The following is a 13,436-nucleotide window of genomic DNA, read 5'->3' as shown; positions in this document are numbered from 1 at the left end:
GTGAGGAGGCCCAGGGGGAGGTGAGGAGGCCCAGGGGGAGGTGAGGAGGCCCAGGGGGAGGTGAGGAGGCCCAGGGGGAGGTGAGGAGGCCCAGGTGGAGGTGAGGAGGCCCAGGGGGAGGTGAGGAGGCCCAAGTGCCAGTGAGGCCCAGGGGGAGGTGAGGAGGCCCAGGGGGAGGTGAGGCCCAGGTGGAGGTGAGGAGGCCCAGGTGGGGTGAGGCCCAAGTGCCAGTGAGGCCTGATTCCGAACCTCTTGGCAGCCACCTGGCTGCCCATCCGGCCCAAGGCACTGCCACTGGCCACTGGGAGCAGGGCAGTCCCTCCCGTCGCCTCAGGCCACCCTGAGTTCACTGGGGGTCGCAGGTTCCCTGGGACTGAAGCAAGTATTTCTGCCTGAGAACAGGATGTTGCTAGTTGTCAAGAAAACCTGTGTCTTTTGCTCCAAAGGACATCTGTGCCCCCCAGGGAGGCCCCCTCGGTGTGAAATGCTGGGGCTCTTGGCCCCGCTTGCTCCCTCTCCCCGGCAGGGACAGGGCAGTCACCCATTAGCAGAGGTCTTTGTCCTCTGTGGTCTGTCCTGTCGGAATGCCCGGGTACTTTGCAGCGGCAAAGGCTCTGATTTCGGGCAGCCATCACCCCTTCCATCTCCAGGGTGTCTCACTTCCCCACCCGATACCCCACCCGCTACCATGAAGCCCCAGCCCCTCCCTGAGCCCTGGCACCCACCCCGTCCTTCCTGCCTGTGTGAGCCGGGCACCTCTTGGTCCCTCCGTGAGAGGCGTCTCCAGTGACTGTCAGCCACGGGCTGGCTTATAGCTGGGCCTTCATCACTTCCACTCCCAGCCCCTGCTCCTCCTCCCTCCCGCCCTGAGGTGTCAGCCCCAGGCTTCCAGGCCCCTGCTTTCCCAAAATAAGGCTCAACGTGACCCCCGATGTAGGAAACTGCCAGGCCCCTTACAGCCGTGTTGACGTTGGACGGAGAAGCTCCCTTCCTAGACGCCTGTCCTAAATAAGGGAGATGTGTGGCCGCAGAGCTCCCTTCAGCGCGACTGCAGGGGTGGGGGGTGGGGAGAGGAAATGGCCCACGTCCCGCGGCAGGGGCTCCGGAAATCCTGATGCGGGGACACAGACAAGGCCCACGGCAAGAGGGCGGACTGGCCGTGCCCGCCGCCCGGGAAATGAGCTTCCGGAAGAGCACACGCCCCAGAACCCTCTCGGCCCGACACCCACAAGTGCACATGCACACATGCACACACGTGAACACGCACAGGTACACACATATGCACCCTGGGCACGGAACACAGCGACACGTGCGCACCCAGGGAAAGGACTGGGACAGTGAGCACCCCGTCACGGCTCTTCCCCCCATAAGGACCTTGCTCTGTCCTTGGTTCGCGATTCCTTATCGACCATAACCAATGCTTGTCCTTTTACAAGTTGAAGCAAGCCCAGCCCAGCCGGCGTGGCTCAGGGGTTGAGCATCGACCTATGAACCAGGGGTTCACGGTTCTATTCCTGGTTGGGGGACGTGCCTGGGTTGCGGGCTCGATCCCCAGTGTGGGGTGTGTAGGAGGCAGCCAATCCATGATTCTCCCTCATCCTTGATATTTCTCTCTCTCTATCCTTCTCTCCCTCCCTCTCTGAAATCAATAAAATTAAAAAAACAAACACAAAACGCTAGCCCAGCTTGGTGTGGCTCAATGAGTGAGTGTGGGCCCTTGAACTGGGTCACGGTTTGGTTCCTGGTTGGGCCACGTGCCCGGGTGTGGGACCGGATCCCAAATAGGGGGCGTGCAGGGGACAACTGGTCAGTGTTTCTCTTCGATGTTTCTATCTCTCCCTCTCCTCCCCTCTCTCTGTAATCAATAAAAAATATATTTAAAAAAGTAAAAGCTAAATCACGTACTTTTCTCCCTAGATGAGCAATACACGGAGAGCACTGAACACGTGCCTGTGATATTTCAGAACTATAGAAGTCACAGGCACTGCAAAAACTTAGATGAGGAGACGACAAGAGATTGGCAAGTCCCGCCCCCGAGGTGACCATCATGAGTGGTTTGTGGGCATCTCTCAGGCTCCACCTCTCTGTCTGTCTCTGTTACACGCAGACTCCTTTACACGTGTGTCTGCCTATTGGAATCACACGTGCATGGTCTAATGCAGCCGTGGGCAAACTACGGCCCGCAGGCCGGATCCGACCCGTTCGGCTGTTCTATCCGGCCCGCGGAGCCGAAAGAGCGGAGGGTTCTCTTACTCTCCCCTCCACTCCTTTACTTTGAATTTATATTAGTTCACACAAACACTCCATCCATGCTTTTGTTCCGGCCCTCCGGTCCAGTTTAAGAACCCATTGTGGCCCTCGAGTCAAAAAGTTTGCCCACCCCTGGTCTAATGGGTGGGATCCTGGATGCAGAAGGTTCCACGTGTCTCAGCTAAGAGGACCCTGAGGTCTGTCGGTGGGCGCGTGGAGACCCTGCACCCACAGCAGCAGCCGCTCAGCTTGCCGCGTCCGCGTGGACCAGGATGGATGGGTCCAATCCCTCTCCATGGACGTGTCTCCCAATTTCTGGCAATTTCACCAGCGCTCTGATGGGTAGTCTCAAAAACACATCTCTTTTGAAAAAATAAATTTTTATTGATTTCAGAGAGGAAGGGAGAGGGAGGGAGAGAGAAACATCAATGATGAGAATCGATTGGTTGCCTCCTGCACACCTCACACTGCGGATAGAACCCACAACCTGGGCATGTGCCTTGACCGGGAATCGAACCATGACCTCTTGGTTCATAGGTCGACGCTCAAAAATACATCTTTGCAAACCTGCAGGAACGCCTGTGGGGGGGCCTCCTAGGACAGCACTGCGGGAGGTGCCGCCCGTGGGACCTGCGGGCCCGCGCACCGTCTCCCAGAGGGGCCCTCCCCCTTCTCTCCGGGACGTGCCGGGGCCTCGGCTTCCTTTCGTTGGAAGTGGAAGTTTGCCCTCGTCCCTTTTGAAAACACTAGCTTTCCAGAGTTTTCTGCACACGGGGGGCCATGCCTTTCCCTGGGAGTGCCTTCATCTGGGCCCCCCGTCTGTCAGGTGGGGCTGGGACCACCTGCCTCACCTGAGCTGAAGGGCCTGAGGAGCGCCCAGTGGGAGCGGATGGCCAGGCCGCTCCAGGCCCCGTGCCCAGGGAATGGGGCCTGTCTCCTGCACGCCTGTGCGTGGGTGGGCACAGGGCGGAGGTGCCCCAAGGCCTGTATTTGGGGGTTGGGGCAGTGCCAGGCCTCGACAGTCTCCCTCCACAGGACAGAAGAGGGAGGCGCAGTCGTGCCTAGCGGCCATAAAGGTTCCAATCTGGGGCCCCGAGGGAGCATGGCCCGCAGCCCCCAGCGCACCCCTCAGTTGCGGATTTGCTGGTGGTTCTTGGGCAGGGCCACGAACCTCAGCTTCCTCATGACGGCCGGCCAGCCCAGCAGCCGCTCGTCCCACAGGTACTCCGGGGACAGCACCTTGGTGGGCTTGTGGTCCAGCAGGTACCGGTTCAGGTGGCTCTCGTCGTGCCAAACGGCCTCGATGCCATTGGCGCGGTCGGCCACCATGGCCTGGTGACAGGCTGTGGTGAGCCGGTGAACCTCAGACACCGACCCCCCAAAGAGGGCCCCCATGTAGTAAAAGTCGCCCTGGTCCCGGGGGATGTAGGCCTGGGACTGCGGCCGGCGCTCGTAGGTGAAGGCCTGGCGGGCCGCGCTGTAGAAGCCGGGGTGCAGGGTGCCGAAGAGCGGGGACAGGATCTCCACGCCCACGTGGTCGCGGAAGCGCATGTCCACGTCCGCGCACACCAGGAAGGCCACCTCCCGCAGGAAGCGCCGCTCACAGAAGTCGCTGATCATCTGCATGCGGCGCATGGACACGTCCTGCCAGCGCGCGGCGCCCGGGACCTCGAGCACCACCAGGCGGCGGCCCTCCCCCAGCGCCACGCCGGGCACGTCGGCCGGCCGGTCGGTGAACACGTAGTAGTTGACCCTGTGGCCCACCATGAAGTGCTGCTCGGCCGTCTCCAGGAACAGCTTCAGGAAGACCACGTACCTGGGGGGCAGGAGGGGCGGGCAGGAGGGTCACGGGTGCCGGGCGAGGCCCCGACCCCCGGCCACGCAGCACGTGCGCCTTCTTCAAGGGGACCCACTCCCTGCCCTGGCCGCGCCTGAGCGGGAAGGCTTGGCCTCCCTAATCCTCTGTTCCCAGAGATGGGGGGCCGGCAGCACCCCATCTTACGGAGGAGGGCCTGAGGCTCCGGGGGCTGGAGCAGGAGCAGCGCCTCTGTGAGTAGAGGTGGAGCTGGGTCCCACCTGTGCTGGGCTCCCGAAGGGCCCCTCACCCCCCAGGTCCCCATCTCCTGGCTGACCCCATCCCATCATGCCCTGGACACAAGGACAGACCCTGATGGACCTGCCGCTCCCACCTCCGCTCTCCGCCCTCCGTCCTGCCCCCCACTTACTTCTTGATGGACATGCCGCTCCCACCTCCTCTCCCCGCCCTCCATCCTGCCCCCCACTTACTTCTTGATGGCAAACACGGTGAGCCCGACCGTGACGTTCTGGAGCCGGAACTGCTCGTTCAGGATGTCAATGTTGAAGGTCCCCTCCCAGACGATGGGCGCCAGCCACGGGGTCAGGACGAGGACGTCTTTCCTCCTGCACCGAGAGAGCCCGCAGCCACGAGTGACCGGCAGGAGGGGGACACTCAGCCTGTGCCCCCTGCGCGCACCGGAGGCCCCCGCTCGGCCCCAGGCCCGCAGCGCCCCAGGCGGACCATCCTTCCAGAAGGACGTGGCATCTGCAAGGAACCTGCTGATGCCAGTCCAGATGCAAACTTGGGCAGAGCCCCCCTTACCGGCACTGCACCCCGAGGGCCCGGGGCAGCGGGGACGGGCCGGCGAAGGGGACCCCGGTGGAAGCCCCCCACCCTCCACGCTGTCTTGGTGAGAGACAGAGAACAGGGAGCGCAGCGCAGGGGGAAGGACAGAGACTCTCTGTGGCTCCAGGCTCGGAGCCCAGGCCGACCAGAGGGGACGGAGCGGGCAAAGCCAGTCCCGGGAGGGACGTCGGTGGCACCGCCCGTTAGGACACAGCGAGAGTGGCGGTGAGAGCGATAGGGTTACTCACGAGGGGGTCAGCACCGTGGGCTGCGGGTACAGCATCCTGAAACAGCGCAGCGGGCGTGAGTGTCGGGAGACCCCGTGGAAGTCGCTGGGGGGCTGCTGAGGGCCAGGCTGTGCCTGCTCCCGGGACACGGAGCCCAGGCTCCTCCGGCACCGCACCTCGGGGTCTGGGGGTGCTCAGCCTCCGCGTGTCGCTCCCCCCTGGTGAACTGGGCCCTGGAACGGAAGGCCTCGGGCCTTTGCCCCCCTCTGACCCGAAGTGGTGGGTCCCAGGGTCCCGTCCCAGCTCACTGCGGGCGGGGGGGCCTGGAAGTGGCCTCTGGGTGGGTGGGTGCCCAAGGGGGGAGCTGGCCCAGAGGAACGGCTGTCAGACACGCACGTGGCCCTGCTGGGCCTCTGGCTGGGTGACAGGAACGCCCCGGACGTGGCCGCCACAGGACCAGCTCCAACAGCCTGGGCCGTGTGTGCAGCGGCCAGTCCCATCTAAAGCCGGTGGAGGCCCGGAGCATGGGCCAGCAGCCGGGGTCACTGTCAAATGCTGCCATGGGCATCCCGGATGCACTTAAAGCCGGTGTCTGCCCTGGCTGGTGGGGCTCGGTTGGAGCATCGTCCCGTGCACCAAAGGGTGGTGGGTTCGATTCCTGGTCAGGGCACCCAGAGGCAGGAGGTCAGAGGGAGGTCAATACTGAAGCCAGATGTGTGGAGTCAGTCCTGCCCAGGTGACCCTGCAAGGGCAGGGACTTGGCCGCGCTGCTCTGAGCGCGGGGAGATGGACGAACAGGAGGCCCTGACCCACCACTGTGTCACCCGGGCGGGGGCTGGGCCTCAGTCATGGAGCGGTGCGGGTTGTCATGGAGCGGTGTGACCCGCCCTCACTCACTCACCCTTCTCCTTCGGGTCTGGTGCCCAGCATCGGGATTCTCGGGCTTAGGACCCCCATGCTGTGGAAGAGCCCCCCCCCAGGGCTCTTGTTGAGGAGCTGGTCCTGGGACGGCCTGTCCACCCTCCCCACGCAAAGCAGGAGGTGAGCCCAGGTCATGACCCCGAGCTCCCCAGAGCAGCTGCCCTCGGGCAGGGTGGGGGCCAGTGTCCCCTAAGCTCAGGTGACCGGTCCCAAGGAGGGGCGGCCACTGCGGCCAGTGCCCCACGCGAGCCCGTGGGCGGCGGGAGTGGGTCCCGTGCGTGGCCGGCTGGTCCGAGGCTGCCCAGGGACGGCTTCCTGGCAGGGTCCCTGCCCCAGGAGAGCGGCCGTGACCTCACTCCCCGGTTCCAGGACCTTGTCCATCTGGGAGCGGCTGACAGCGCGGCCTCCCCACTCACAGCCACACAGGGAGGGCTCCTGGCCTCGCCCGACTCCCCACTGGTGACGTGGGGGGAGCACAGCTCACCCACAGGTGCGGCCTCCGCAGGACGGAGTGTGAAGCCGGGGCCGTGAGGCAGCTGTCATCAGCCCTGTCACTACAGTTGTGACCCCGGGGCGGGGGGATTGGGGGGAACAGCTCAGGGAGCCCCACTGGGATCCGATGGTCTCCTGCTGGGGCTTCTCCCGAGCCCGCAGACCCAGAGGGTCTCGCACGCTTCTTACCCAAAGAAGACCAGGAGGAAGGTGACCAGGAGAAAGGCCAGAGGTCGAAGCGAGCGGCACGTGGGTTTTCCTGGAAAAGGCGGTGGAAACGCGGTCACGCCACGCTGCTCTCGCCTCCGGGCCGGTCTGCGGGCTGTGATGGGGACCCTGGCCCGGCCCAGGCCAGAGAGCCGCCCCTCGCAGGGCGAGTTTGGGGCAAAACTGGAGCCTCTTGGAGACCCAGTCCAATCCCGACGTTTGTCCCCTCTCCTTCAGAGGGGCCCACAGTTCTTCCTCGCAGCATCCCCAGGGCACCCCGACTCCCAGATGCCCGGCCTCCCCAGGTCTCTTTCCACTGAGCCCCCCCTTTCCATGGAGACTGACATGACCCCAGGGGCGTGAGCACCGGAGGACAGCCGCTGCCCCCCAAGGTGGGGCGGGGGGAGGGCGGGGGGCTGGAAAGCATTTCCTTTCAGTTTCGAAAATACTATTTCACGTTTCCTTTTAAAAGCTTTTAACACACACGCTTATTTGAGGTATCATTTATATCCGATAAAACGTATGCATTTTAGGTACGGAGGCCGCTGAGTATTTAACAACGTGTACACGTGTGTAACCACCGCCCCGGCCAAGCCAGATGCACACGTTCCCTCCTGCCCCTGCGCAGCAAATCCCCCCACCCCGCCCCAGGCGCCCGCTAACCTAACGGCTCCCCTCACAGGCCCCTCCCAGCGTCTGTCTGAACGCGATCAGATAAACACACTCCCGCCTGGCCTTATTCACACACTATCTTTTTTTTTTTTTTTTTTAATATATTTTATTGATATTTTACAGAGAGGAAGGGAGAGGGATAGAGAGTTAGAAACATCGACCAGCTGCCTCCTGCACACCTCCCACTGGAGATGTGCCTGCAACCAAGGTACATGCCCTTGACCAGAATCGAACCCGGGACCCTTCAGTCCGCAGGCCGACGCTCTTTCCACTGAGCCACACCGGTTTTGGCACACACCATCTTTAAGATTCCCCCTGTGTCGCCTGCCCGCAGGAAGCTGGTTCTGGGACCTCTGGGGCAGCCGCTGCCTGTGCCCCCCCACTCCCGGGGCCACTTGGTAGGGGCTGCAAAGTGCTCCGGGGGGCGGCGGCCTGAGCTGGGAGCGGCTGTGCTGTGAACTGTGTGCTGTGAACTGTGTGCTGTGAACTGCGGCCGCGGCTGCGTGCAGGGCGTGGGGCTGTTCAGCAAGAGGCACAGGCAGGCTGAGGCCGGACGCTGCTGGTTTTGAACCTGAGAGAGACTTTTAGACAAGTCCACAGGGCAGGCCCGGGCCCGCCTGCCCACAATTTAGACAACTGAGATGACATGCACCGATGTCCGAAAGACTCACACTAGAAGGAGACAGAGGACGAAATGGTTGTGACACTGGGTTAAGCGAAGAATTCTTACATATCACACCGAAAGCACAAAGAATAAAAGAAAAGGAAAAGTTCAATAGGAGCTCATCAAAGTTAAAACTTTTGGACTGGGGGAAGTGGATGAACGGTGAGGAGATTAGCCACAGAACACGTGTGTACAACCAATGGACAGACAGCAGAGGCGGGGGGGGGGGGGCGGGCGCTGGGGGCTGAGTGGAGGTGGGTAAAGGGGGAGGAATGGGGGACATCTGTAATAGTGTCAACAATAAAATTTTAAAAAAACTTTTGCACTTCAAATACACCATTGAGAAAGTGAGCCCAGCAGGTGTGGCTCAGTGGTTGAGCGTTGACCTATGAATCAGGAGGCTGGGGCTCGATTCCCAGTCAGGGCACATGCTGGGGTTGCGGGCTCGATCCCCAGTGTGGGGGGGAGCAGGAGGCAGCCGATCAATGATTCTCTCTCATCATTGACGTTTCTATCTCTTATCCTTCTCCCTTCCTCTCTTAAAACACACACACACACACACACACAAAACAACAAAAAACCTAAAGTGTAGAAACAACCAAAATGCCCACCAACGGGTGAGTAAACAATGGTGTGCCCACACAATGAGATTATTCAGCAATAAGCATGAATGAAATACTGATACACACTACAACATAGATGAACCTTGCAAACGCGATTCCAAGAGAAGTCAGAGGCAAAAGATCACATGTACCTTGAAATGAATATATGATGTCTGTGAAAAGTCCAGGAAAGGTAAAGCTATAGAGACAGAAAGTGGCTGAAATGGGCACTAGAAAATTTGGGGAGCTGATGGGAAAATTCTAAAATGTATTACACATATCTGTAAATTGACTAAAAATAATTTAATATTACACATAAAACAGGTAAATGTTATGATATAGAAATGTTTTCAATAAAGCTATTTTAATATATTTTTTATTGATTTTTTACAGAGAAGAAGGAAGAGGGATAGAGAGTTAGAAACATCGATGAGAGAGAAACATCGATCAGCTGCCTCCTGCACACCTCCTACTGGGGATGTGCCCGCAACCAAGGCACATGCCCTTGACCGGAATCGAACCCGGGACCCTTGAGTCCGCAGGCAGAGGCTCTATCCACTGAGCCAAACCGGTTAGGGCTCAATAAAGCCATTTTTAAAAAAGTGGCACCAGAACCTAGCCGGTTTGGCTCAGTGGATAGAGTGTCGGCCTGAGGACTGAAGGGCCCTGGGTTCGATTCCGGTCAAGGGCACCTGCCTGGGTTGCAGGCTCCCAGCCCTCGTCGGGGACATGAGGGAGACAACCACACGATGGGTCTCTCTCACATCGGTGTTTCTCTCTCTTTCTCTCCCTCTCCCTCCCACTCTCTCTAAAAATCAATGGGAAAAATATCCTCGGGTGAGGATTTAAAAAAAAAATGCGCCCTAACTGGTTTGGCTCAGTGGATAGAGGGTCGGCCTGCGGACTGAAAGGTCCCAAGTTCGATTCCGGTCAAGGGCATGTACCTTGGTTGCAGGCACATCCCCAGTGGGAGGTGTGCAGAAGGCAGCTGAATCGGTGTCTCTCTCATCGATGTTTCTGACTGTCCTTCTCCCTTCCTCTCTGTAAAAAATCAATAAAATATATTTTAAAAAAAATGCCACCCGTAGGAGATCACTGGCCCGAAGCTAACAGAGGAGAGGGAAGCAGGTGTGTTCGGTGCAGGGCTTGAAGGTCTGCTTCTGATTCCGCGTGAGACCTCTGCCCCACTCGTTCCATCCCTGAGACCTGCCACAGCCAGAGGACAGCAGGGCCCGGGGTGCTGCCACTTCGCAGAAGCCCTGCCCTGGCTCGCCCGTCCTCAGGAAGCTGGATCCGGGGGTTGAAGGAGTCAAGCGTCTCCTGAAGCCAGCGAACCCCACACCCAGCTCACCACCTGCCAATTCGTCCTTTACTGCCATCTCCAAGGCTCTCTGTGCCCCTTCCCGCCTCTCTGTGCCTTCCTCGGCCCCCCGCCCTCCCGCTCTCCCCTAACCCGATGGGCTCATTCCCTGTGCCTTCCCTGTGCCGGTCCTCTCCCGGCTGCACTGGGGCCCTAGACTTGCCCACACAGGGCATGTCCCCATTCAGGTCCCTAAGCGCCTCCTCCTGGCTCCCTGTGGCAGGGTCCTTCCAGCTCCTGTGACTTACCAAGTGTTTTAAAACATTGGTGGAATGAACACTCCGATGAATGAATGTGGGAACCTGAGAATGGGGGCTAGTTTGCCAGGGTTTCTCAAAAGACCAAACTTCTTTTTTTTTTTTTTTTAAGGTGCATTAGTCATAAGTATACATCTTCTTTTTTTAAAATATATTTTATTAATTTTTTACAGAGAGGAAGGAAGAGGGATAGAGAGTTAGAAACATCGATGAGAGAGAAACATCGATCAGCTGCCTCCTGCACACCTCCCACTGGGGATGTGCCCGCAACCAAGGTACATGCCCTTGACCGGAATCGAACCTGGGACCCTTCAGTCCGCAGGCCGACGCTCTATCCACTGAGCCAAACCGGTTAGGACAAGACCCGAACTTCTTAATCTTCAAGTTCACATCCAGTCCGCTCATGGGCCAGACCTCACCAGAACCGGGGGTGTGGGGACCAGTGGCAGAGTGCCCAGTCCTTGGAGGGTCCCAGAGCAGCCACAGCACTGGTCGCGTGGAGCCTGGGGCCGCTGAGACAGCAGAGCGCCCTGGGCCCCAGAGACAGCAGAGTGCCCTGGGCCCCGGAGGCTGGGGGAGGTGTTTCTGACCTTGACTGGGGTGACTGCTCCAGGGGCGTCTACATGGGTCAGAGCTCACCCAGCTGTGCCCTTTATGTGTGGCTTATTGTTTAAAAGTTGTTAAAATACTTTGAGAGGAAAAAAGGGAACAACAAAAATATGAACAAACAGGATGGAGAAGGAGGACGGGGAAGAGCTGGGCGGTGCGGAGGGAGGTCTTGTGGTCAGACCCAGATACAGACTCCATCCTGCCCCTTCCTACCCACGCATTTAGGACAATGCCCTAAATCTCGATAAACCGGCTTTCCCAGCGTCTATTAGCCACCAAGGCTTCCTGAAGGGTCTGCACTGAGCCGAGTCCTGGCCCTCGGTCAACATGAACAAATTGTGCCTGTCACTGAGGGCAGGGGCAGGACGTGGCACCGCATCCAGGGCAGCCAGCCTGCCAGGCCTCCCGCCCCCCAAAAGCCGAGGTGAGGCCTCTGCTCTATTTGACACCCTCCTGAACCCAACCCAAAAGTTCTGTCCTCAACTGTGTACACACGAACTAGCTGAATGAATGGGCCATTAGTCCCCTGTGGCCTCCTCGGATCTGGTTCTCCGGCCCCTTTCCCAGCCGGGCAGTGGCACCCCGTGCCCACGTGTCTGCTTTCCGGGCGCAGCTCCCACTGCGCACTGCACTAAGGGTGCCAACTCTGCCTGCTCCCTGCCCGCGGGCTGTGCCCGGCCTGCGAGGCCTCTGTCCGGGAGTGGCGGCTGCGAGAGCCCTCCCCTCCCCTCCCCCCACTCCAGCCAGCCTGCCTGCTCCGGCGCCTTTCCAGAGGCTTCTTTATACTCTTCCGGGCCCACCCAGGAAGTGCTAGGCGACAGCAGGTGTGCAGGCAAAGGTGACGAAGGCAAAGGGGCAGGACTGGGAGGGGGGCGCGCAAGAGCGACCCCAGGGCCTTCTGGAGGGGAGGGGGTGGGAGGGGAGCGCCCACCAGGGGTCAGCCTCCGGAATCCCAGTTCAGGGGAAGGCCAGTGTGTGTCAGGGAGGGGTGGGAGCCCAGCCTGCGCGGCTCAGTGGTTGAGCGTCCACCTAGGAACCAGAAGGTCCGGGTTTGATTCCCGGTCAGGCACATGCTGGGGTTGCTGGCTGGTTTCCAGTGGAGGGAGCGTGCAGGAGGCAGCCAATCAGCGATTCTCTCTCATCATTGATGTTTCTCTCTCCCTCTCCCTTCCTCTTCGAAATCAATAATTTTTTTTTTTTTTTTTTTTTTTTAAAGAGAGAGGGTGTGGGAGATTCCTGGAGACGGATGCGCTGTCCGCAAGGCCACCGGACCTGGCCGGGACCAGGACCCCGAGGCCAGCCGGCCGCCGCCCCCAGGCAGTGCGACCCCGCCTGCTCTGCTGGCTGGATCCTGAGCACCCAGGCTCCCGGCCGCTCCCCAGCGGCTCCAGGAGGCCCCCGAGGCCCGCGGCACTGGGCGCCCACGGGGCTCAGCGATCGGGGTGCCTGGTTCCCCCGTCAGGACTCTTCCCGCCTAGGAACCGCGGGGCCCTGGGGCCGCCACTCACCCGCGTGCGTCCGCAGCAGCTCAGCCATCGCGGAGCCCCAGGGCGGCCGCCCGCCGAGACCTGAGAGAACGGACCCGCGGCCCCAGGCGGCCACGCGCGCCCGCTCCCCTCGAGGCTGGGACTCTCCGACGCCCTACCCGGCGGAGTGACAGCGGGGATCGGGCCGAGGCGGAGGGTCGTGAGAGGAAAATCTGGGTCCGCAGGGACCCCGCCAGGTGGAGGGGCGGGGCCTCCTCAATAGGCACCAATGAGAACGCGCGCCCTCCCCGCCCCGCCCCCAGACGCCCCGCCCCCAGACGTCCCGCCTCACGCACCAGCTGGGAGCAGTCGCCTGGCCCCAATCCCTGACGCCCCGCCCCTCGGCGCCCCACCTGCAGAGCCGCGCCCCGCCCTGGCTCCCAGGGCTCGGACCGGTCCAAGCCGCCACGATCGGCCTCCACCATCTCGCCCCGAGGTGCCGTCCCCGGCTTCGCCCCCTGGGGCCCCTTCGCTGTCCCGGGACCCGGTGGAGCGCCTGCTCCCTGCCCGCGGGCTGCGCCCGGCATGCGAGGCCTCTGTCCGGGAGTGGCGGCCGCCCAGGCGGGGGTCGGGAGAGGAAGGGACATCCTGAGGGCGGGCGGGAGGACCGCGAGAGCCCTCCCCTGCCCCCCCCTCCAGCCAGCCTGCCTGCTCCGGCGCCTTTCCAGAGACTTCTTTATACTCTTCCGGGCACACCCAGGAAGTGCTAGTGACCCCGCCCCCTTTCCAGGCGAGGAAACTGAGGCAGGGCCGGGAGGTGAGGTCAGCTCTTGCTCAAGTTCATATTCCTTTCTCCCCTGCCTCCACTCACGTTCTCGGTCATCAGAACTTCACTCCCCTCTGCATCGGCTCTCGGGGCGCAGGGGGGCACAGGGCCCACAGGAGCTGAGTCTCTGGGGCTCGGAGCTCGATGCTTCTCTTCCTCTCCAAGCCCCTCCCGTCTCTACAGCTCCCGCTGAGGACCACGTCCCCTCCCGCAGGAAACCAATCAGGGTGGGGTCCCCT

General features: G+C 61.1%; 1 protein-coding gene across 1 annotated transcript; it reads right to left on the bottom strand.

The window, feature by feature from the left end:
• Positions 1-2,611: 2,611 nt before the first annotated feature.
• On the bottom strand, positions 2,612-12,620 carry LOC308248906 (histo-blood group ABO system transferase-like). Its single transcript, XM_080669372.1, has 6 exons — positions 12,414-12,620; positions 6,724-6,793; positions 6,023-6,079; positions 5,143-5,178; positions 4,537-4,671; positions 2,612-4,066 (listed from the first exon to the last, which is right to left on the bottom strand). The coding sequence occupies exons 1-6, from the start codon at positions 12,439-12,441 to the stop codon at positions 3,379-3,381; spliced, it is 1,014 nt and encodes a 337-aa protein (XP_080525498.1). The 5' UTR covers positions 12,442-12,620; the 3' UTR covers positions 2,612-3,378.
• Between the last annotated feature and the right edge of the window lie 816 nt (positions 12,621-13,436).

The sequence above is a fragment of the Plecotus auritus genome (assembly GCF_963455305.1).
Source record: "Plecotus auritus genome assembly, chromosome: 5".
In the NCBI taxonomy this organism is placed as follows: Eukaryota; Metazoa; Chordata; class Mammalia; order Chiroptera; family Vespertilionidae; genus Plecotus; species Plecotus auritus.
Note: the sequence above shows the minus strand (reverse complement) of the source record. Positions and strands in the feature narration are given on the sequence as shown.